The sequence below is a fragment of the Aphelocoma coerulescens genome, chromosome 1 (genome assembly GCF_041296385.1).
Source record: "Aphelocoma coerulescens isolate FSJ_1873_10779 chromosome 1, UR_Acoe_1.0, whole genome shotgun sequence".
Classification (NCBI taxonomy): Eukaryota; Metazoa; Chordata; class Aves; order Passeriformes; family Corvidae; genus Aphelocoma; species Aphelocoma coerulescens.
Genome location: NC_091013.1, coordinates 76,355,347 through 76,377,837, shown reverse-complemented (window position 1 = coordinate 76,377,837; position 22,491 = coordinate 76,355,347). Strand labels below are relative to the sequence as shown.

At 35.6% G+C, this 22,491-nt stretch overlaps 1 protein-coding gene across 7 annotated transcripts in view; it reads left to right on the top strand.

The window, feature by feature from the left end:
- Window positions 1-22,491, top strand: part of IFT88 (intraflagellar transport 88) — a 48,058-nt gene that overhangs the window by 10,376 nt on the left and 15,191 nt on the right. For all 7 annotated transcript variants that reach the window (XR_011150706.1, XM_069013758.1, XM_069013741.1 and 4 more), the window contains 14 exons: window positions 122-224; window positions 878-992; window positions 1,091-1,322; window positions 2,869-2,939; window positions 3,623-3,709; window positions 6,220-6,319; window positions 10,585-10,671; window positions 11,309-11,495; window positions 12,084-12,192; window positions 13,662-13,812; window positions 14,959-15,074; window positions 17,961-18,013; window positions 19,774-19,839; window positions 21,500-21,606. Coding sequence is in view for 6 of the 7 variants with exons in the window: in XM_069013758.1 (XP_068869859.1) it covers window positions 122-224; window positions 878-992; window positions 1,091-1,322; window positions 2,869-2,939; window positions 3,623-3,709; window positions 6,220-6,319; window positions 10,585-10,671; window positions 11,309-11,495; window positions 12,084-12,192; window positions 13,662-13,812; window positions 14,959-15,074; window positions 17,961-18,013; window positions 19,774-19,839; window positions 21,500-21,606 (1,584 nt within the window). In the remaining variant the exon portion in view is untranslated. The remainder of the gene's footprint in view (window positions 1-121; window positions 225-877; window positions 993-1,090; window positions 1,323-2,868; window positions 2,940-3,622; window positions 3,710-6,219; window positions 6,320-10,584; window positions 10,672-11,308; window positions 11,496-12,083; window positions 12,193-13,661; window positions 13,813-14,958; window positions 15,075-17,960; window positions 18,014-19,773; window positions 19,840-21,499; window positions 21,607-22,491) is intronic.

The following is a 22,491-nucleotide window of genomic DNA, read 5'->3' as shown; positions in this document are numbered from 1 at the left end:
AAGTGCTAAAGACAATAGTTCCAACGTAAAATTAATTTGAAATTATCTACTATGAATTCAAGTTTATTACTGTTGAGAGGACAATATATTTTCTTGTACCTATAATTCCAATTTTTTATAGGTTCTTCTCAATCTGGCCAGTCAGTATGTTGCTAATGAAATGTATGCTGAAGCACTGACTACTTACCAAGTTATAGTGAAGAACAAGATGTTCAGCAGTGGAGGTAGGTTATACTCCAAAGTGGATTAAAACTGGTAGTCAGGCAGTCAAAATGAGGACTACATCTGCATGGTGTTGGTACACAGAGAACTCAGCCCTCATGTCTGCCAGTCAGAGTGGGTGGCAGATACTTGGAGTCTCTGACTTGGAGAGCCAAACCACATTGTTATACTGGCTCATGAAGTCCTTTTTTCCCATAGACTAAATTAAACATAAAGACAAATACATAATTTTCTCATGCCACACACACCATGTGGTCTTCTCTAGTACTAACTTTTTCTCTTTTGACTTGATCTTTCTATCCTGAAAGCTTCTTTTAGTATTTTGCATATCTTTGAGACTCCTATGGTGTATTTTCTCAGAGATGCTTGTTTGCAGCTGTCTTCCTGGAGAGCACTGCAAATCATCTCTATTTCATCCCTCAATTCACAATCAACATCAGAATACATCTTACATGATAGTTCTATTCTAGGTTTCATCACTACTTCATCTTCTCTCTCACCTTCTCTTGAGTTAAATTCACAGAAGGCAGTTCTGTGCAGTATTGCTTTAAAGGGACACTGCTATCCTGTAATGAAGATAAATTTATTAAGTTGTTCTACTCTGTCACTTTGAAACAATTTTAAAATGTTTTAACTCACTGACTCCTTTTGATAGGTATACTGAAGGTAAATATGGGAAATATATATTTAAAACAACGGAACTATTCCAAAGCTATCAAATTCTACCGTATGGCTCTAGACCAAATTACTAGTTCACACAAACAGATGAGGTGAGTTTCTTCTGGGAGGCATGGTTATGAAATACAAGTTTTACATACAATATGATTTACTAGTTAAAAATATAACCTAAACCTGATTTCTCACTTAGGATAAAAATAATGGAAAATATTGGAGTTGCATTTATTAAAACTGGCCAATACTTTGATGCCATTTCTTCATTTGAGGAAATAATGAGCCTATCTCCAAACCTGAAGGCAGGCTTCAACCTGATCCTATGTTATTTTGCTATTGGAAATGGTGAGCAAATGAAGAAAGCCTTCAAAAACCTGATCGAAGTTCCCTTGGAAGTGGATTATGAAGACAAATACATTTTATTAAATGTAAGTTTGAAATAAATAAACTGTGTCTTTATATAGTAAGTCAGGAGAAAGAGGAAGAGATACTGAATGCTTGGACTGTACTGAATATGGAAATTGATGTGTATTTAAGTATCTAAAAGAACTTTTTTACCAGCATGAATTTAGTGTGGCAGTACTGCTTAGATGAAAAAATGAGAGAACATTTAAATAATGAGAGAACATTTAAATCTTTTTTTTCCTCAAAGGATATGATGTACATAAAACCCACACCACACAATTGTTTTCATAATAATTTTGTTGAAATTCATTTGGGCTTACTTACATAGCTCACTTACTGCTTTACCATCTTCATTTATATAAAATTTTAATAAAATATTTTTAAGGTACAATAAAGGGAGCAAAACAATGAGTGGGTTAATGCAAGTTTCCTCAAGTGAGTGCTAATAAAACTTGTAATACTGTAGTGTTATTTTACAGAAGAAAATTGTAGTGACATTTACAGATGCTTATTTTAGTTTATTAAGACTTTGTTGGAAACTGGACTTCCTTTGACTTTCCAGGATGCTAAAGAGAGGGAAAAACAGTTAATAGGTTTAGTGTCCCTCTTAGAAAAATCCTCTATAGAAAGATCAAGCCATTTATTTTCTCCTAGCAATCTTTTTTTTGGTGATGCAAATCTTTCTTTTTCAGTCCTAAACATCAAATATATAACTAATCTTCAAACTGTTTGCAGCTTAAGAGTAGCTGTTGTTTCCTATTGTCATAGCATAAGGAAATAAAATCTAATGTATGAAGCATATAGATATATTTATTGATATATATGTACATATTTTAATACATTTAATATAATTTCTTAAATTAGAAATTATGTAAGAGTAAGGATCATTAATCCCTTGAATTAATTGAGGACTATGTAAGATCATTCATTGAAAGAAAGCCTTGAGACTGCAGATGTTATTTCTAAGGGTAGGCAAGCTATAGTTTTAACAGACATTCCAAGTTCTCTACTATTTTATGAAGATGTCAGAGAAAAGATCATGGTTTCCTTCTGGTCTTTATTTTATATAAATCTATGACCTATCCTCAATAAATGAGGAAGGGGTGGCTACCTAGCATACCCCGCATAACTTAGAGCTAGCAGAGATGTGTGGAAAAAACCATAAGATGATCATGCAAGTTATTTTAAGGAGGAGGTAGCACAAGTCCTCATCTGCTGAATACCACAAGAGTTCAGCAAATGTATATTTTTAAGCTTGAGACTATTCCCACCGTGATCTGAAGCCTTCCTGGTGTGATACACGACATGAACTATGTCTGTTAACCTTAATGTGAGCTGTGACAACATACATGAGCAGAAAACCAGGATTGAAGTAGTTGTAATGCCGAATTACAGAGTGTACAGTTAGAAAACTGCTTTAAACTGAAGCTAGTGTTTTCAAACGTGGAAAGTAAGTGACATTATAAACTATGTATTTGGCATCAATTTATGTTTGCAGTCATATTGTCTGTAAAATAATTAAGATGTTTGTATACTGGCATAATTTGCAATTGTTTTGTCTCCCTCCAGGATGATCTACAAACGAATCTACTGATTGAAGCCATTAAAAATGACAGTTTAAGTCAAATAATACGTGAGAGGTAATGATGGACTCTATTCTTCCTTGGCTGTGGTGCCTTGAATTTTAGCTTCTGATGATTATCAGTCTTGTCACCTGTCCACAGCTCTTGTTACAAAACTGTCCTCCCAATTCTTAGGAACGGACATGCTCAGAAGAACCAGTTGGATCACTCAGTTTAGTGTACTGCCCTAAAGTAGAGTATCTATCCCAAATGTTACAGGTTACATTGCTTAAAACTTGCAGTGTTCGAGTTTTTTAAAAAAATACAGCTAGTGTGCAGGGAAAGGAAAACAGGAAAAACTAAGACCTTAATCAAGATACGGGGGAGTAGTGTTAACAGGGAACTGGTTACATTGACTTCTGAGATTTGTCCTGAGTGGAGGAGGAAGCAAGAACATGTTTTGTTTTGGGTTTTTTTCTATGTATGTTTTTGAAATGGTGATGTAGAATCGTATGCAAATATAAAATGGTTTGGGTTGGAAAGGACTTTAAAGATGATCTGGTTCCAGCACCCCTGTCATGGGCGGGGACACCTCCCACTAGACCAGGTTGCTCAGAGCCCCTCCAACCTGGCCTTGAAGACCTCCAGGGATGGGGAATCTGTAACTTCTGTGGCCAGTCTGTTCCACTGGCTCACCACCCACACAGTGTAGAATTTCTTTCATGTTTTTGTGTTGTGGTCTTGGTTTTTTTTTTCTTTAGGAAATTGTTGGCAGAGGAATACATCATGACAGCTGCTAAACTCATTGCACCGGCAATCGAGACATCTTTTGCAGTAGGCTATGACTGGTAAGAGTAAAGTGAGGCTTCTCTTTGTCTAAACTATGTCAGTCTCTTGTTCTGGTTATGAAACCAGTTCATGCACAGAAGCAACCTGGGAACACTATTCTCTGCATCTCAGACACAGCATCCAGGCTATTTTCAGTCTGCCCCCCAAACAAAACAAAGCATTAGAGTGTATTCTGTGTTAAAAAGTAATTTATCATCAAAAGTCAACTCTTAATTATACATTTTGCAGTGTTCTGAATTCACACAAAAAGAGCTTCTAAAAGTTCAAAATAATTTGAGAATTCAACTTCAAAATTGAAAAGCTTTTAAAAGTCTCAGTGGAGAAATGCTATACTGAAGGCAGTGATTGCTAGTATTTACTGTAAGGTTGAAGATATCATAATGAAGACTTGGGGTGCTTAAGGAGTTTTGATCACTCTGTAGAGTCATATAAAACACTGGAATCTAAATTTTAAGAAAGGTTTCTTTGAATTTCGTTTATAAACTTAATGTTTATATTTATAAACTTAATCTACCATTAAAATATTTATGCAAGTGTACACAGTGATAGGCTGCTGTCACGGTTCATCATTTGGACTTTATTTTTCAATTTACGGCTTAGCTTTTGCTTTCTGTGATATTTTCTACAGCAGAATACCCTTCTCTTTAAAACAAATTCTGTTAGACACACTTCCTATAATGACAGTATAAAAAATAATAGTATAACTTTTCCAAAATTTATTTTTTAGCTTTCTTTTACAAGGGTTACTTTGATATTGTTTGTATTTTAATAGCACTGGAAAATAACATGTATGCAAATGAATTTTGTGTATTGCAGGCACAATATTACTAACATATGTGTTAGTGTTTGGGTAGTGAAGAATGTTTGGTGGGAAAAGAGTCCTGTCTTTTACCTGGGGTTTATGGCCTGTTAGGATTATTCTCAAATTTTGCAGGTCCTATAATTATAATTCACTAAGAAAGCTGTCTATACTAATATGAAATAATCTCTTACACAGACATGTATTGTCTGCTAAAGTCCACAAGGTGGTGTTTGATGGTTTAATAATCATTCTAATCTTATAATTTCCCTACTTCTGCCATTCTTAAACAGTATGTCTTGTGAAAAATTAGGTCGTTGTTTTCTAATTTGTTAGCACGAGCAAGTCAGATTTGTTTGCTGTGTGTCTTGGTTTTTGTTCAGAAAAACTGAAAAAGATTGTCAGATACTCAGTTTCCTTAGTGCTATCCACAGAAGACTTGTCATGGAGTAACACACTCTCAAATCTGTTCTGGCTAATTGAACAACTTCTCCTGAGATGTGTGGGATTGTTTTCTGTGTATCAGAACAGATTTACTCTCTGTTATTTTAGCAGCTTGAGCTTAGTTTTTCTAATTATAAACTTTATTATGGGTCCTCTGAGTATTAAATGTACTTTTAATCAAATTCATTTTATTTAGAGAAATAAAGTGGGGACAATAATCTTCAGAGTTCATAACTTCTTACTTAAAATGTGACGTAATATTGGGACTATTCTGTCATATTTCATAAAGAACAGTTGGATAGTTAGATCTCATTGCATTTTATGGTTAAAAGATGTTAAAAGTAACAGTTGAAAATGCTTTTTGATGTTGCAAAGACATCTGTAATAAAAGAAGAAGTTACCAATTTTTATTACAACTTTTCCTCTAACGTAAAAGACATTTGTCTGAAGACTGTCCACACGCCAAACCAATTAGAGCTGCAGGCAGTTTGCTGAATTGAACTTCTGTTGGCAAAACAGCCAACAATTAGAAGGAAAGAAGGTGGCTTTCCACCAGTTAAAAACATAGTGGAAGGGGGTTAAGGAAGCATCCCACAAGTTGTTCCTTTACTGTGCCTGTTTTCCAAGTGAGAGAACAGGATATGCATACAATAAATAAAGGTCTTACTTCAAATGATCAGGCAGCTAAAGTAGATCACATCAAACCCTGGAAGACGATGGCTGTGAATGAACATCTGAACTGTCTGCTGCCTTCTGTTCTGCACTGTTTTTGTAGAAGACCCTAAGCCACAAATGACTGGGGGATGGCCAGAAAGAGACTTACTCTTATGACTTCATTATTATGATGTTGCTCAGGGACACAATCTGTAGTCTCTGGCTTTGTTCACTAATCTTTTTTATAGGTTTGGTGATATGCATCAGAAGATGAAATTTGAAAAATTACCTTATAGAATGTAGCCAAAGAAAATGGCTTGAAAAATTATTTTAGTCAGTTTTTGACATCAGGTATTGCTCAGTGGTGGAAAGTAAAGTGATATTTAGGCAGCTGACTTTAAAAAAAGAGAGCAGAGATACTATAATTAGGGTAGGTTATGGGACTGAAGTATTCTTACAAGTATTTTTAATCAGAGTGCTCTTCACCACGGTGAAGAAAGATTAGCCAAGAAGATTCAGTTCAGAAAGCAAATTAGCTGAAAGAAATATGTAACTTGGAGGCATTTGCACAGATGCATTTTGTTTATCTTCATGGCTTGCTTTCTGTTGCAGGTGTGTTGACGTGGTGAAAGCTTCCCACTATGTGGAGTTAGCCAATGATCTAGAAATAAATAAAGCCACTACTTACTTGAGGCAACATAATTTTAACCAGGTATAGTAACTCTTCACATTATTACTTTTCAATACTTTATTTGCAATGATACCTTTGTTAGCCAGAGCATATTTTTTGGCAAGGGAAAGTATGATTTATGCAAACAGTAATTATTTTGGTGCTGATCAGTAAAGTAACTTCGTAAAAACACTGGCAAGAGACAAGTTTTATCTAAATGAGATTTCTGCCGTGGAAGTTAGAGGGAATGCAGTGCATTTGAAAATCAAAACACCTAAATTTAGTTGTCTTCACTCGGTGTCCAAGCTGTCATTGCAGTCAATGGAACTGAGGTCAGTACAGTCCATAGAGCCTAGAAAGCCTCTTGCTAATCAGCATGGGGGTGTTACAATTAATATGAGCTGAATCTTTCTCTCAATTAGGCTGACTATAGTACCAGAATATATGCAGCTGCACCTGCTGTGTATAGTTACTGTTTATGCTCTGGTATTCTTGCTGTTCCCCATGTTCTGCAGCATTCCCTAAAATACCTTAAATTTTCCTTATACTTTAGTTGGCTCTTCTGTTGTTCCGTTGGATACAAGGCTTGGTTTGAAATGTCGGTAGTTAGAAAACAGTTTCATCTGAACAAAACCAAACTCAGATATCTGATAGGATTTGACTGGTTTTCTTCTAACATGCACTGACCAGTACATTCAGTGATAGGAATGCTTGATAAATAAGAATGGATATAGCAATCCCCAGCTGTGCATGAGTGGCAAGAATTATGAGACCGTATACAAAAGCAAAATTAGAGCTGAAGCTGTGAATACCTGTCATCTTCTAAGGTTATTCACCTACCTACAGCTTGGAGGGATGCACACAGGGCCACATACTTGACTTCAGCCTGCGTTTACTTCTCATATTTAAGCTTTTCTGGTTTTCTGAGCAGCTCTTGCTCCTCCTGTCTGTCTTGTCCTCTTCTCCTTCCCTGTAGATACAGCAAGAGGGTTATCCTATATTATACACTGCACATCTGACTGCCCCAGCTGGCAACTAAGCACCACACAGTCTCTCACTCACTCCTTGCCCTGCTGGGATCGGGGAGAGAATCAGAAGAGTAAAAGGGAGAAAACTCATGGGCTAAGATAAAGGCAGTTTAATAGGTAAAAAGAAAAAAGGGCTGTGCATGCAAACAAAGCAAACCAAGGAATTCATTCACCACTTCCCATGGGCAGGCAGGTGTTCAGCCATCCCCAGGAGAGCAGGGACCCACCATGCCTAATGGTGACTTGGAGAGACAAACACCATCACTCCAAACGTCCCCTCTTCCTCCCTCTTCCTCCAGTTTTGTATGCTAAGCGTGACACTTTATGGTCTGGGACATCCCTTTGGTCAGCTGGGGTCAGCTGTCATGGCTGTGTCCTGTCCCAATTCCTTGTGCACCCTCAGACTACTCAGTCGTGGGGTGGGGTGAGAGGCAGGAAAGGCCTTGGCTTTACTGTGAGCCCTGCAGAACTAAAACTGTTATCAACAGTTTCTAGCACAAACCCAAAACAGACCCCCATACAAGTTTTTATGAAAAGAATTAACTATCCCAGCCAAAACCAGCACGTTGAAACCTTTTCTGAGATCAGGAAGCAGTTTGAGAGTTTGCAAAGTTTTGAGCAAATCTGGTAGCTTTACTGATGATTTGAAGCATTTGAAGGGTGAGAATGTTACAGGTAGTTAAAAAGTCTTATGATCTCAAGAATTTATTGTTTCAATGGTAATTTTTTGTGATATCCATTTAGTGTTCAGTATAGATTAAAAAAACTAAAATCAGTTCTCGGAGGTAAAATGAGATACAGAGATTGTTGGTGATGTTTTATGGAGTACTTCAATGGAGGGAGAGGGAAGTGTGTTGGAAGTTAGGAGTAAGGGGAGAAGAACCAGTTTTTACTTGGATTATGTGATAGAAGACCTTTAACCTGCACTGGAACTACTTAGTAGAGTGGGACTGCAGAATGGTGATTACAGACCATCTTTATATTTGTTTTGTTCTAATAAAACTGCAGCTGACATTTGCATTCATCCTGTCTGTCTATTGTTCATACACTTCCTAACTCACCACCTGCTCAACACACCTTTGGCTGAAGAACAAGAGTGGAAATTTTTTTAAGTACTCAGTTCCAAGGCTGAAGTTTTATTTAAAATTTTTTTAAATGTTTATTTAAAAAAAACCAAAAGAAAACAAACTAAAATCAGCTTCTGTTGCTATAATGGTCTTATGGACGTCTTCATCATAATGAATATGTTATTTTAAAACAGTCCTTGCATATAAAATATAAAACTAAAGGGGAAAATTACCATGTTACATTTGTGTGTTACATATTTTAAATTTTTTTAATATCAAAGAAAAACTTCGACAATTAATTTAAAAACAAAATTCTGCAGGCTAACCATGCATCTCCTTCACATCTCTGGCAGACCCTGCTAGAGTCATGCAAGTTTGAAGTTTAACTTCTGTAAGCAAATAATTGAGATACACAGGAAGCAAGTCACAAAGAATAGTTTGGATAGTTTGTGTTTTGATTGTTGAACCTAAGTAATTGTTATTGTTGGCATTAGAAAGTTAGAAGTTCTTTAGAAATCTTTAAATGCAACTTAAGATGCACTGCTACTTTACAAGGACAAAAGAAATATTGCCTATGAATTTTCATCCTAGGGCTCATAGTTGCTGAAATAGTGCAAGAGACCTGCAACATAATTTACCAGTAAATGAATTGAGTTCAGTCATGTGAACTTTCATTATGCATGAAAAGGGCATTTCTGTCCAATCTTTATCATCAAAGGTGCCATTTAGCAGTAAAAGCAAAGGTAAATAAATCAGATACAATAGGAAATGGCTTTTCAGAAAGTAGCTTTGAACTGTAAAGCTCTAAATTCACTAGAAGTTAATTCCATGAAGAAGCAAATCTTTGCATAAGAGTAGAGTACCTCAGATACAGTAGTGTTACATCTGGAAATGTTTGGGATCATTCCCTTTTTGGAGAAAGTCACAAATATATATATATAAAATAAAAAAATTATTATAGTTACAATTCTTACATTTCTGAGACCACAAAATCTAGAGCATAACTTTTGAAATGCTTTTCTTGATTGAAATTGGTGTGTTTTTAAGCAATTTTCTATTACTAGGAGAATACTAGGATCATTAGTAGTTCATAGTTCTTGGGTGGAATGTAGTTGACTAAATCAATGAACTACATTTGGCTGTATGTATTTTGTCATTTTACACATCATTAATACAGTTTTGTTTTTTGCATAGAGTAACTGAAAACTCTGTATGACAGTCAATTGAAACTTCTCTTTATGTTTGTTTTGGTGTTTGACATACAGTATCATGCATTTGCTTTGATATGTAAACAGCAGCTTAAAGATTTCATGTAAAGGAGGAAGGAAACTTTCAAGTTGCTAATGTTGATGGCTAAATTGTGGTTGCCACATCTGTGTTGTAATAGATGATGGAACTGTGCTCACTGTGATATTCTAACAGTTTGTGTTCATATAAATATTTAGCATAAGGAAGACAGATTTCTTTAATAATTTAGTCTGCAGTTACAAATGTTTTCCTACAGTCAATGAAAAGAAAAAGCTGCCTTTTATTTCAGAGGGTTTTTTGTAGTTTATTTGCTATAAATATGGTCATTTTTTGTCTATAAACATCTTTATTTTGAAGTTTATAAAATTTAGTTTTCATATTAAAGTTTTTATGAAAATTCTGCTGGAGTCAAGCTTCACATTTGAGTACTTCCTAAACTTAGACAATTGTCGTCATCTTAGTACACAAAATAAAGGCATTGAAATCCAGTCCTACACTATGGTGTGTATTTTTTTATATAGTGTGTTCTTTTTTGACTTTTTAATATGAGGTTTTATGTCAATTCATTTGTGTTCACTTAAAGAACTAGAAAAAAAGGTATGAGAATTTTAATTAGTTGACTAAATTAAAAGCCAATCATCTAACATTGTGTTTTGTACGTATAGAATTGTCAGGAACCTGTAGTTCACAGTGGCCTTATCTAATACAACTTTTGGATAGGTAATAAATAGCCAATATTATTGAAATTTTGTGATGAAAATTAATATTGCATATAATACAGATACAGTTTTGTGTGTACATGCTCACAAGTGTGTGTTATAAGCTCTGGTAATTATCATGTGTGCAAGCATATGAGTTGATAATTTCAGCTGTTTGTTACTGCGACGTTTATCAATGCTTTCTGAAAGGATTTTGGAATAAGCTTGCTTCAGTGTGAAGTAAGTTGTTTCCATATTACTTCTAGGCACTGGAGACTTTGAAAATGTTTGAAAAAAAAGATAGCAGAGTAAAGAGTGCAGCTGCAACAAACCTTTCATTCCTTTATTATTTGGTAAGTGTTTGCTTCAACAAAACCAGTTAAGAACTGCAGTTTATGTAGCAACCTATGTATTTTTGTACCAATTTTTGTGTCTGCCTAAATAATCTCTGTAAACAGGAAGAAACTGCACCTTAGAGTAGTTATTCTGGAACACCAGTGGGAGTTTGGATTGGGTCCTTTTTTATCCTGTTGGTGGGAAGAAGAGTGAGATTGGGCTCTGGGCCCCAGGCCACAGAAGCATGCCTGCAGTTGGGTTTGTGCAGAAGCTCAGTGGCTGGATTTAAAACACTGGCCCTGGGGACCCTGACTGAACTTCAGGAACACGTGAAGTATGTAGCTTAGGCAGGTGTGTTTTTGTATGAAGTTTGTAGGGTATAGATTTGGGTTGGGTTTTTTTTGTAATAAATGCTACTTTATTACAACAAAGAAAGCTTGCCGACTGAATGGGGCAGAGTGGCAAGACGTGTCTCAAGTATTATCTGAAACTTGAAAGAGATTATATACCTTATGCAAATATGTAAGAAATGTTTTAGGACTGAATAATGGGAGTTTTTTTCATCCTCAGTCTTCTGAAATTCCTATAAGAAGGCACAGCTGCAAGAATATTGACTGACAAATGACTAATACAATGTTTGTTTTATTCATGCAGGGGAATGAATTGGAACAAGCAACTAACTATGCAGATTTAGCTGTAAATTCTGATAGGTACAATCCAGCAGCTTTAACTAACAAAGGAAATACTGTTTTTGCAAATGGAGACTGTGAAAAAGCAGCTGAATTTTATAAGGAAGCTCTCAGGAATGATTCCTTATGCACTGAAGCACTTTATAATCTTGGTAAGTCACAGGTGCTTTTGTGATTTAGCTTTTGACTGAAGGTAACACTCTTGTTTCTGAGAATCTGTCTTTGAAAGTTTTCTTATAGAAATATGTGTGAATTATTATTACTTTATTGAGACATTTATGTTACAGCAAGATATTAACTGGTACTACCTGTCTGTTCTGAAAAAAAAAATCCCAGTGTTAACAACATCAACTAGTAATTGCAGATGAATAAGTTACTGTGAAGATTATGAAATTCATACTACGTACTAAAAGGATACCAGTTTCAGCATTATTAAACCATCAGAGTCATTCTCCTCTAAAAGCCTTGCCTTTCTCTCATTGTTCAAAAAGTGAGATTACATAAGTTCTTGGTCTTCGGCTGGGTTCATGTTCCTTGTGTTTATCAGTTTGGTAGTTTATCATGCTGGCTGGTAAGAATTCTGTGCATGGCTCTCACAAATAGAGTCCTTTAAAGTCAAGGCAGTTAACACTGCCTCCAAGTATTGTGTTCCTATTTTGCTTTTCTTGCTTATTCTTTCAGTTAATATGCTGAAGCACTCTGTTTCTTGTTATATTAATACTGTAACCTTTATTTTTTAGGTTTAGCATACAAGAAGTTAAACAGGATAGATGAAGCTTTGGATTGTTTTCTGAAACTCCATGCAATCCTTCCAAATAGTGCTCAAGTCCTTTACCAGCTGGCAAGCATGTATCTTTTTCTGGATTATGATAAGGAATGGTGGTTTTAGTAAACCCATTTAATCTGAAATATGTGTTTCAATCATGTCAGGGTGATTTAGAAATTTACTACAATGTCCGTTATAGTAAGAATGATTTATTATCTGATGTTTGTGAAAATGAGACCAGAACTTAGCCCTTCTTGAATATTTCCAGTGAAGCAAGTGAAGAACATTAAGACAGTTTGCATTGCAGGGATTAGATTTACACTCAGTATTAAATTGTGTCATGGAATATTTAAAATGCTGCTGGTTTTATTATTATTAAAATATAATTGAAAGTAATTGTGGCAGATGTAAGCACAATTAAGTAAAATATTTAAGAAAAAATTTTGTAGCTAATAAATGGGAAGTTCTGTTCTGAAAGCTGTTTTCAGATTAGTTAGTGTATGTGTAAGAAAATAATTGTCTCTCAGCTCTGCAAAAGCTCAAGAGATTAAAAAGCTGAGGTAAGAGATCGGCTTTGCACATCACCAGTGATATTCTAAACTATTAATTTCTTTAACAAGGCTTCTGAGGATGTCCAAACTGTAATAAAATCCTCCCCAAGGCAGAACAGATTCCAGTTGATGCACTACACTTTTAAGAATAGTGTAGATAATAAAAATATTTTTTAGTCAGTAAAATAAGTAACCTCCAAAAATACAAAAGGACTCTGATCTCTGTTCCATGTATAGCCCCTTTACACCAGCATAGATGGCCCAACAACTGTGAGTGTCCATCTGGGAAAGAGCTTCTCTGCTCCACTGCTATGTAAAACTGCTTTCCACCAATTCTCAGAAGCTGCTTCTGTGACAGGTAGGATGCAGCAGAAACTGAGAAAACAGGTTGGGCAATAGCTCCAGCTGATACTGCTGCAGAGCTCTGAGCCATTGTGCTTTGAGGAGGGAAGAGCCCACTTCAGGGTGAGCTGCAGCTAAAGCTGCCTCTGTTCTCTGGACCAGAATTCTCTGGGCTGTGCTTCTTAGACATGCAGTAGAAAACCCCCTGCTGGCAAAAGTCTGTTCTTGGGAATAGCAGTTTTACCTAATCACTTTAGAACAAAATGCTGTTAGTACAAAATCTAGGCAAGTTGTAAAGGCTGCAAGTAAATGGCCTGGTTCTCACACTTCATTCTTTTAAATGAGGAAGTCAAAGATTAGTGAGAGAGAGAGAGAGAGAGAGAGAGGACAACTGAGCCCAAAGTTCTGTTGAGCCCAGCATAGTTGTAAGGTGAAAGAGTAGCCAGAGTCTCTGAATACTTTTCTTTTTCTGGCATAACAAAAATACCTTCTGATACAAATGAAATTATGAAAACAGTGTGGAAAAAAAAAAGTCATTGCATCTGCACACTACAGTGACTGGTGTAGTGTTCAGCATATGGATTGCATTAGGTAAAGTAGTAGGGATTCTGAGTAAATCAAACTGCATCAGCATCAGTCCTTGACTGGAGAAAACTCAGATACCAGATCATGGAAGATCCCAATCAAGCCATAGAGTGGCTCCTGCAGTTGATCAGTGTAGTACCAACTGATCCACATGTACTTTCAAAGCTAGGGAGTTTATATGATACGGAAGGTGATAAATCCCAAGCTTTTCATTATTACTGTGAGGTACTTGATCTTATATTAATTTTTCAATGCACTTCGTCATAAGAAAATTTTGCCATAGGTTACTATATCAAATTAACAATTGATTAATTTAAACTTTTGAAAATGTCATTCCAAAAGAAGTAAAAAAGGAGATATTGGGGAAGAGTTAATAAAATCTGATTTTTGTAGTCAAATCCTAAGGAAACACATAGCCTATGTTCCCATGTGGATATTGGCCTCAGACTTCTCTTTTTTTTTTAATGTAGTCATCGTTTACATTGACCTGTGATAATTTTAATTTAAAATATAGCCTGGGACAAAATAAAAGTGGGAAATAATAAATGTAATTTTAGAGCTATGTAATGTGACTGAGTTGGAAGCAGTGTCTGTATAATAGGTATGGAGATGCATATGTTATGTGTTTTGTTTATGTTTGGAAGATTATATATATGTGTATTTCAACATTATAGCTATGCATTATGTATGCAGTTGCCTAAAGATAGGCAGCTTCTTTCATTTCAAACCAACTGCACTACTGTCCATAGTTTGTAGAGATTCTTCTGTGTTAGAAACGACAGTAAGACAGGAAGTGGCTGGTGCAGTCTGAGAGTTCTCTCTATGCAAAGTGAGGATGACCAAAGGCTGTGTTGCAATCTGAATTACCAGCTGAGTTGTGCTTGATGATAATTTTGCTGCCTATTTCAGTGGGAATTTCTAAAAAGCTGAAAATGCTATTCATGTAGTTACATATAGAAAAGAATGCTTTCAGGTGAGTTTTCCAGCAGACTGATGTGAACATGGAATTGTACACTTACTAGTTAGCATTGTTTAACGTTTTAGGTAAGCTATTCATGTATAGACGTGATTTAAGTAAATGTTTTTGCTGTTGCAAGCTATTTAGAATATTTCAAATAAGGCTAGATGGAAAATGTGACGGACTCATCTTGGGTAACTTCTAAAAAGCATTCTGCAATTAGAAAGCTTGGCATACTTTTTTTTTTCTCCCCCACCAGGATCACTTAGTGTAGCACACTACTTCCATTCATTTATATTACATGTTTTGGGCATCTGGAGAATTAAACACTTGAGTAAGATATTCCAGAAGCAACATAAAGATGTTGTTTATCACTAAAATTGTGCATTTTTTCACCTTTCCTATTTTGTCAGTCATACCGGTATTTCCCTTCAAACATTGAGGTCATTGAGTGGCTTGGAGCATATTACATTGACACCCAGTTCTGTGAAAAAGCCATTGAGTACTTTGAAAGAGCAGCACTTATCCTGTAAGTAGTTATTATTTTATGCCTACTCACATTTCTCATTAGACATCCATAAGTATACCTAGAGACAAATCAGTTGGATAACTTTAATACCATAAACAAACAACAGGATTAAGAATATTTGTGATATTATTTAATTTTCTCAACTTTCTGTTCATTTACAGAGTGCTTTTGCTCTTAACTGTGCATTTTCAGTGTTAAGTAAGATCCTGCACTGGGCCCAAGGTAGTGTTAGGTATTAGAACCTATTCTTCTCTATTATCTGCCATTAAACACAGCTATGAAGTGGGGAACAGTTCTCTGAAGCCACCAAGACCTCTTCCTCTGTGGCTTTATGTGAAATACTTCCTTTCTATTGTTTTATTATGTGGTGAGGATTTGGTGGTTTAGATAAGTGTGTGTTTTAGCTGATCTTGCTGCGTTTCCTCTTTTCACGTAACTTCTACTTCCATCAAATAAAGCATAGAAGTAACCAAAAATGTGCAGTGCTGTACTACCAGTGGTCAGTGAAAATAAATTGACAGGCTAAACTGATCCTGATAAAGATGTTTGAAATATACTGAGTTCAGTTCAACAACTTAATTGCTGAAATTCTTCTTTAGCAGAATATGATGCACTTAAGAAAGTATATAGGCCATATACTTTATTTTAGTTCAGAAAAGGACCTTACTAGTGAATGGTTAATAAATAAAAATTTGGTCAAATTTAAATTTGTAATCCAGAGTTCAAAGGTAATTCTAAAAATACACGCATACAATCTTTTTATGTGGAAACAAATATTTGCCTATAGGTTCATGAAGAATTTTGTCTTAGTAGCCCAACTAAAATTCACTCCCAACAAGTGGGAATTTCTTTATTTTGTGTTTTAGGAAACCTATGAAAAATTAGACTAGGCAAAACTCTGTTATTGCTTGTCTTGTCATGATCTAAAATGTGACATTCTTTTTGTTCTGTGAATCTGAATGACATATATGTACAAGACAGCATGTGAACAAAAAATTTGTACAGTATAATTCAAGGAAAAATACTGCAAATAGATTGTAAAAAGTTCAGTAAAAAATTCTGATTCTGGCTTTGAGACGCTTGGGTTAGAGTAGACATTAATTACAGATGAGAAAATCTAAGGTTTAATTAAGGATTAAAAATGAAAAAAAAAAGAAAAATAGACTTCACCCAAATGGTGGTATATTTATAAAGAAATAGAGAAATAGATTAGACAAAAATACACAGGAGAGAGTTGACAGAAATCACAGTTCACAAGTTTGCCAGTATTCTTTTCCCTACAAATACTTGCCACCATAAGAAATCACATTTTAGTCAAGCTATGAGATTGCATGTGCTGGCATTCATGGCCTTCTTAGAAAATTTGGAAAGAAACAGCTGAGTCTAAAAAGAATTCTTTCATAATCTTGTTTTGGCAAAGATTTAAATATTTTGTGCTTCATGTCGCGCTCACTCCATGCACGAAGTATGTGGATTGTAAAGTACTTATGAAGAATTGGCATATTAAATTCTTCAATATTACTTGTAATTGCAATCTATCTGTAATACAGAAAAATTATTTCTCTGTGGGAGGATATTTTTAATAGTAGATAAAGCATAAGTGTTTTGATGTTTATTTATTTATTTATTTATTATTAAAAATTGAGACTAGGTATGGCAATTGGTAAATACGAATGTAAATTTAAAGTGCTACTAACTTCAATCAATGTTGTGTTTTAAAATTACATCTTTATTTTAACTATGAACAGCATTTTTGAGTTTAACATTTTTTGTTTAGTGCATTCAGTGTTTTAATCACAATAATTACTTTTTAAATTGCATTCTAAGATAACATGTTAGACAATGAATTGGGAAACATTTTTTCACTATTTTATATTTACTAGAATGCTCAAATCTATCATGAATTAAAGGAGTTAGTGCAGTTAGTACTTGCTGCTGGCAATTTATTCTCTCTAGAATTTTCATACTGAACTGTGTAATAAATTCTATTATAGCGTGTGCTTGGCTGCCTTTGTTTGCAGGAGGGACATTCAGCTGAAACTGAAAAGGTGCAACATCTGTATTTCATGAACTTGCTTGGCAACTACCAGGCAAACAGATTGCTTAGAGTTTAAAATGGCCTGTGCTGTGATTAGAGAGAAAAACTGAAGAGGATAAGAACAAAACTATTCTGAAAATATTACTATACAGTACCTTTTGGATATGCTACTATTCAATTGTAAGGCACATGTGGAAAGTGCTTTGGCTGTCAGAGAGGATCCTTACACTGTTAACATGAAAATTTCCTAATTTTCATATTATCTTGGTAAAAATGAGGAAAGAGTCCAGCAGTTTTATTGTACATGCTCAAGGATCTCAGTATGTTGTCTGACCCTACTGTCACCATTATGTGGTAAAAAGAGAAGGACAGGGAGCAGCTGGGGCACAGAGGTGATAGCAAAGAGGAGAAGCCAGAGTTCAAAGCTGTAAGTGGGCACGGACCGTGCTTCCTGGCAGGAATCCCTTGGGTTTGTGTGGAACCCTAGTGGTGGGACCTCCTCAGAATACAATTTAGCATTTTGTTCCTCCCCCATTGCATGGTTCTGTATCTCTGACAAAGATGGTTCACGTGTCAGGTCCACTAATTGTGTCTGGGCACAGAATCAGGAGCCTGAGAAAAACTCTAACATGGGACTGAAAATGAGTGACATCAAGTCCTGGAAACAGGTGCAAGATCCAGTGGTAAATTATGTGTGAGCTGAGCAGGCTGCATTCTTTCTAGGAAGGCAACATGCTAGGTGAAAAATTTATTAGTAGTTAAGTAGTAGGTCTTTACCAGTGCTATGCAGATTATTTTGCTCATTCATTGTTCGGCAGCATGCGTGATTTTCTTTTATTTATATGCAGGCCAACACAAGTGAAGTGGCAGCTGATGGTTGCCAGTTGCTACAGGAGAAGCGGTGAGTTCTGTGACTTCTTTGTAATTGCTGTCAGGTTTGTAACATTTTTTGTAATTCACTGGGGTTGTTCAGCCTGGAGAATAATGACAGCAGTTTATAGGAAAGATGGAGACAGACTGGGGTCTGCAGTTCAGGTCATGGAGAAATGGTTTTAAACTGAAAGAGGGTAGATTTACACTGGGCATAAGGGAGAAATTCTTTATTGTGAGCATGGTGAGACACTGGAACAGGTTGCCCAGAACAGCTGTGGATGCCCCATCCCTGGAGGTGTTCAAGGCCAGGTTGCATGGGACTTGGAACAGCCTGGTCTAGTGGAAGATGTCCCTGCCCGTGGCAGGGGTGTTGGAACTTGGTCTTCAAAAGTCCCTTCCAACTCAAATCATTCCATGATTCTGTGATTTGTTTTGTCTTGATTGATGTTTTGATTTTTTCTTCTTTTGATCTTTTCTGACTGATGTGACTATTGGTTCTAAAGTTTGTGTGAATATTCAGTTACTTGTTAGTTTGCTACAAATTTTCTCTGTATATGTTATAAAACATGAATTTCTTTTAAGTCCAGCAAGTGTCCCTGCACTGACTTATGCATGAAATATTCCTTATGCTGTTCAATAAAATAAATAGTACAGCATAAATGATCTGATAGAAGGGCTTTTAAATGTAATTATACTACCAACTAATCTAACATAAATAATTAGGTTTTCAAGTTGCTTAAGTCCCTTTCTTTGTCAACAGCAGGTATAATTCTTTGATATTAAAGTAGTATTTGTGTTACACAAACATAAGAGAGTCTTAATGTGCTGTATTTTATTACTGGGAATATAATACACTGATAAGCAAAATTAAGAGATTAATCTTGGTTTTTTTCACCACCTAAAATACATTCAAAATACTTGATGATGTAAATTATACTCTTCTTTTTTGCTGTTCCATTTTGTCACTCTTCTTTATGCTTCTTTAGAACTTTGCAGTGCAGTCTTTCAAAACAAATAAGTGCATTTTCTCACTCAGCTCAGTTATTTAATACAACAGTGAGAAAAGAAACAGGACCTAGGGGAGTCAGTGAATTAAGAACAAACAACACCACCCAAAACCAGTCACATAAACTGTTTTCCCATCAAAGAAACACCGTGGGTTTGACTGTATTTTAGATTGTTTATAATTTATTGGTAAAATTCCCAGTTTATCATGTTAACATGTCTCAACAAACTTTTTTGTCAAGTATTTTATGGATATGATGTTTTAAATTCATGGGTCAATCAGCCCTTTCAATCAGTCTGAGTCAAAATTGAGGGCAAAAGTCTTCAGGAATAATTGCTTCACTACCACATCCAGGAAGGGAGAGCCACACAATTTGTATTTTGATGGGAGGAAGGACATGCTGAGTTCAGCTTTTAGATATTTCTGTTTGACCGATCCGTACATGTGCAGTCTCAGGTAAGTCCTGTTAGGCTGATACAGCACCTCTAGTGGTTGTGTTGTAGAACAATGCTACTTATAGAGGAAGGTCAAAAAAAAGCAAAAATCAGGAAACTCCTCCTCATAGATTCTGTTATTTACAGAGTGATGTGGACTGTTTCAGATGCTCTTAATTTTTACTATCATTTAATAAAGAATGTTCAGTTTGGTCTTACCAAATTTGGACCTACAGTATTAAATCATTAACTAAAAAGATGAATTGATGTCAAAGTTGTCCAATATCTCATCAAATATTCTTTTTTATGTTTGAATGTGTGGATAGGAGATGTTTGTTTTGTTTGCAGGTAACTACCAGAAAGCTCTGGAGAAATACAAAGTCATTCACAGAAAATTCCCAGAGAATGTTGAATGTAAGTTGTTTCATTCAGTGGTGTAACTATCAAAGGAAACTTTGTTACATTGAATAGGTGTGTTAGTAATCATATGATGTATTTTTCATGTGAAAATACTTCCATTAACTAACATTTTTATTCATGCTAATGCTGCATGTTTTCTATGACAGCACTGAAGGGTGATTTAAGAAATACGAGGTTACTGCTGAAGAAGAGTGATGAAAATAAACTTTAACTGAGTTGCATTGGTAGATGAGTTCTTTCTTGTACATACATCCTAAATGTTATAACTATGTTACTTATTTAATCTTACAAAAAAGTAAAAGTATTTGTACTTGTAGTTCCTGCTAGTTGAAACTCCTGCTGTAAATTTCTAGATACGAGGACATCTTATTGCTGAGTTTTACCTAAGTCAGGGTTTCCAAAACAATGTAGAGGGTGAGATTTTGTTGCTGAGTTTTTAACTATAGTTGGTCAACCGGTCTCTGGAAAATCCATAAAGGATTTCAAACTAAACTACGGGAAACATAACTTTGAAGAGTAAGACATTTTGCAAAATCAGTCACACCTGTATCCTAAATAAAAAAGCCCTGTAGAAAATAAGGGTTGTCAGTGGTTGTGTAAACATTCTCTTCCATCCCACACTGTGCCTCACAAATTCCAAAATACAAGGTTGTCGCCAACAAGTCTGTGCTTTCAGATGCAATGTGGGAAGAGCATTCATTGTATTTTATTTTAAAATCGTATCGTTCTCCTTTAACAAATGTATTGCTTTTTTAAAGAGGAATCACACAGCTCTTGTACAAGTGAAATTCAGTGCTATTACTCCTCAAAGTTATAAACAAAATATCATGTTCATGTTGGTCACACATATTTCAGAGGGGCATTTAGTAAACCTTTTAGAATGCAAATATGTTTCTGAACGTAGTTTCTACAAATTTCACAAATGGAGGCAGGAGTTAGGCAAGACAATTTAACTGGTTTAAGTTTTCTACTGCTGAAACAATGGTTCTTTCCTCATCTCTCCCTGACCATTGGCTTCCTAAACCAGCAGAGAACTAACTTAGCACAAAATGAACAACATATTTGTGAAAGCAGTCTGGAGAGAATGGATCATGTCCTGCTTGTTTCTGCTTCCATTCTTTGAAAGGAATGTTGACAAACACAGGAATACCAACAGTGTTTTCAGAGTTTGGTAGAGTCAGTTGATTTTCATGTCAGCTTTGTTGGGGTTTTTTAATTCTATAAATATTACTCTTTAAAAAATCAACCAGAGCCAGAGCAAAAAAAACCCATTTTGATTCACTTGGCATTTGCAAAATTGTTTCAACCAAATTCTCTTGATACCAGCTCCTCAGAAATATCTTAGTATCATTTCTATGCTTTCCAGCTTCCAAAATATTTTGCAGATGCCAAGACTTCTGAGCCAAATGACTTAGTATGCCTTGTGCCTTCCACATATACCAATGGTATTTGTACTGTTCATGGATACAGACACAGAGAAAATGTTGAATTACTTGCAAAATATCACAACTCGTGTAGTGGTGCTGGACTGGAGTTGCCTTGTTTGCAGTTATTTGCACTGTTTGGCATTCTGCATGTCCAGTTCTGTCAGGGTGCACTTGTAGTTTGATCTCCTTGTAAGTCTTTTTTTAACAATGCTTTGCTTTCCAATTAGGCCTCCGATTTTTAGTTCGTCTCTGCACAGACATGGGGCTGAAAGAAGTCCAGGAATATATAACAAAGCTTAAGAAAGCAGAAAAATTAAAAGAAATAAGAGAGCAGGTAGGTTTGTTTCTCTGTATATTATACAGAATTGCTACAGGCATAGATGAAGCTAAAATAGTGTTTATGATACTTCAAGATACGTGTTGTTAACTTCCTGGTTTACAGAGGCCTGCGTTTTGGGGTTCTGGGGGGTTTAGTTTTAAGTTACGGATCAGTCTTACGTCTGTCTGAATAGTTTCTGAGCACCAGATTTTCTGTGATTTTTAAATACTAGTGAAAGACAGACTATGTGGACATGGTGGGAATGCCAGAGCCACTCGCATAATTCAATGTCTCTGGAATGTCGTCTTTCCTACTTTCTTGCCAGATTTTATTTAATACTTTAGTGTATTTATGAGCCAAGTAATAATGCAACTATAGGGAGAGATGGGAAGCCTGAGAATTTGTCCATGTAGAAGAACTCCTTTTTTGTTATACACTGAACTGCAACATTGACATATTATATAGGTAGAAGTAAACTATTCATGTGAGTGCCAATTTTTAAACTGGAAAAAAATTCCATGGAAAAGTAACAGGCTGTGAAAGGTATGAGATCATAACTTGTGTTCTGTTCAGAAGAGTGAGCTCATGTTTGTGTGTGTGTGTGCACTCATGCATTGTTTTCTTGCTATTCTGGTGATAAAGTGAGATTTTAAAATTAAAACCAGCTGCTTGTTTGAAAAGCATTATCCATCCTGTTGAGCTGAAAAGTATTCAAGCTTGTTTTGTCTATCCAATTGCCTCAAAGCTACATAGTCACATTAGGATACATTAAGTCTTAACTAATTTACTCTGCTCCTAGTAACACTTATTGGTCCCTTTTGATGCCAGATGATGTGTACATGCATCCTTAGCTGCTTAAGTTCCAGGGAGTCTGAGTATGCACATGAACACTAGGACATT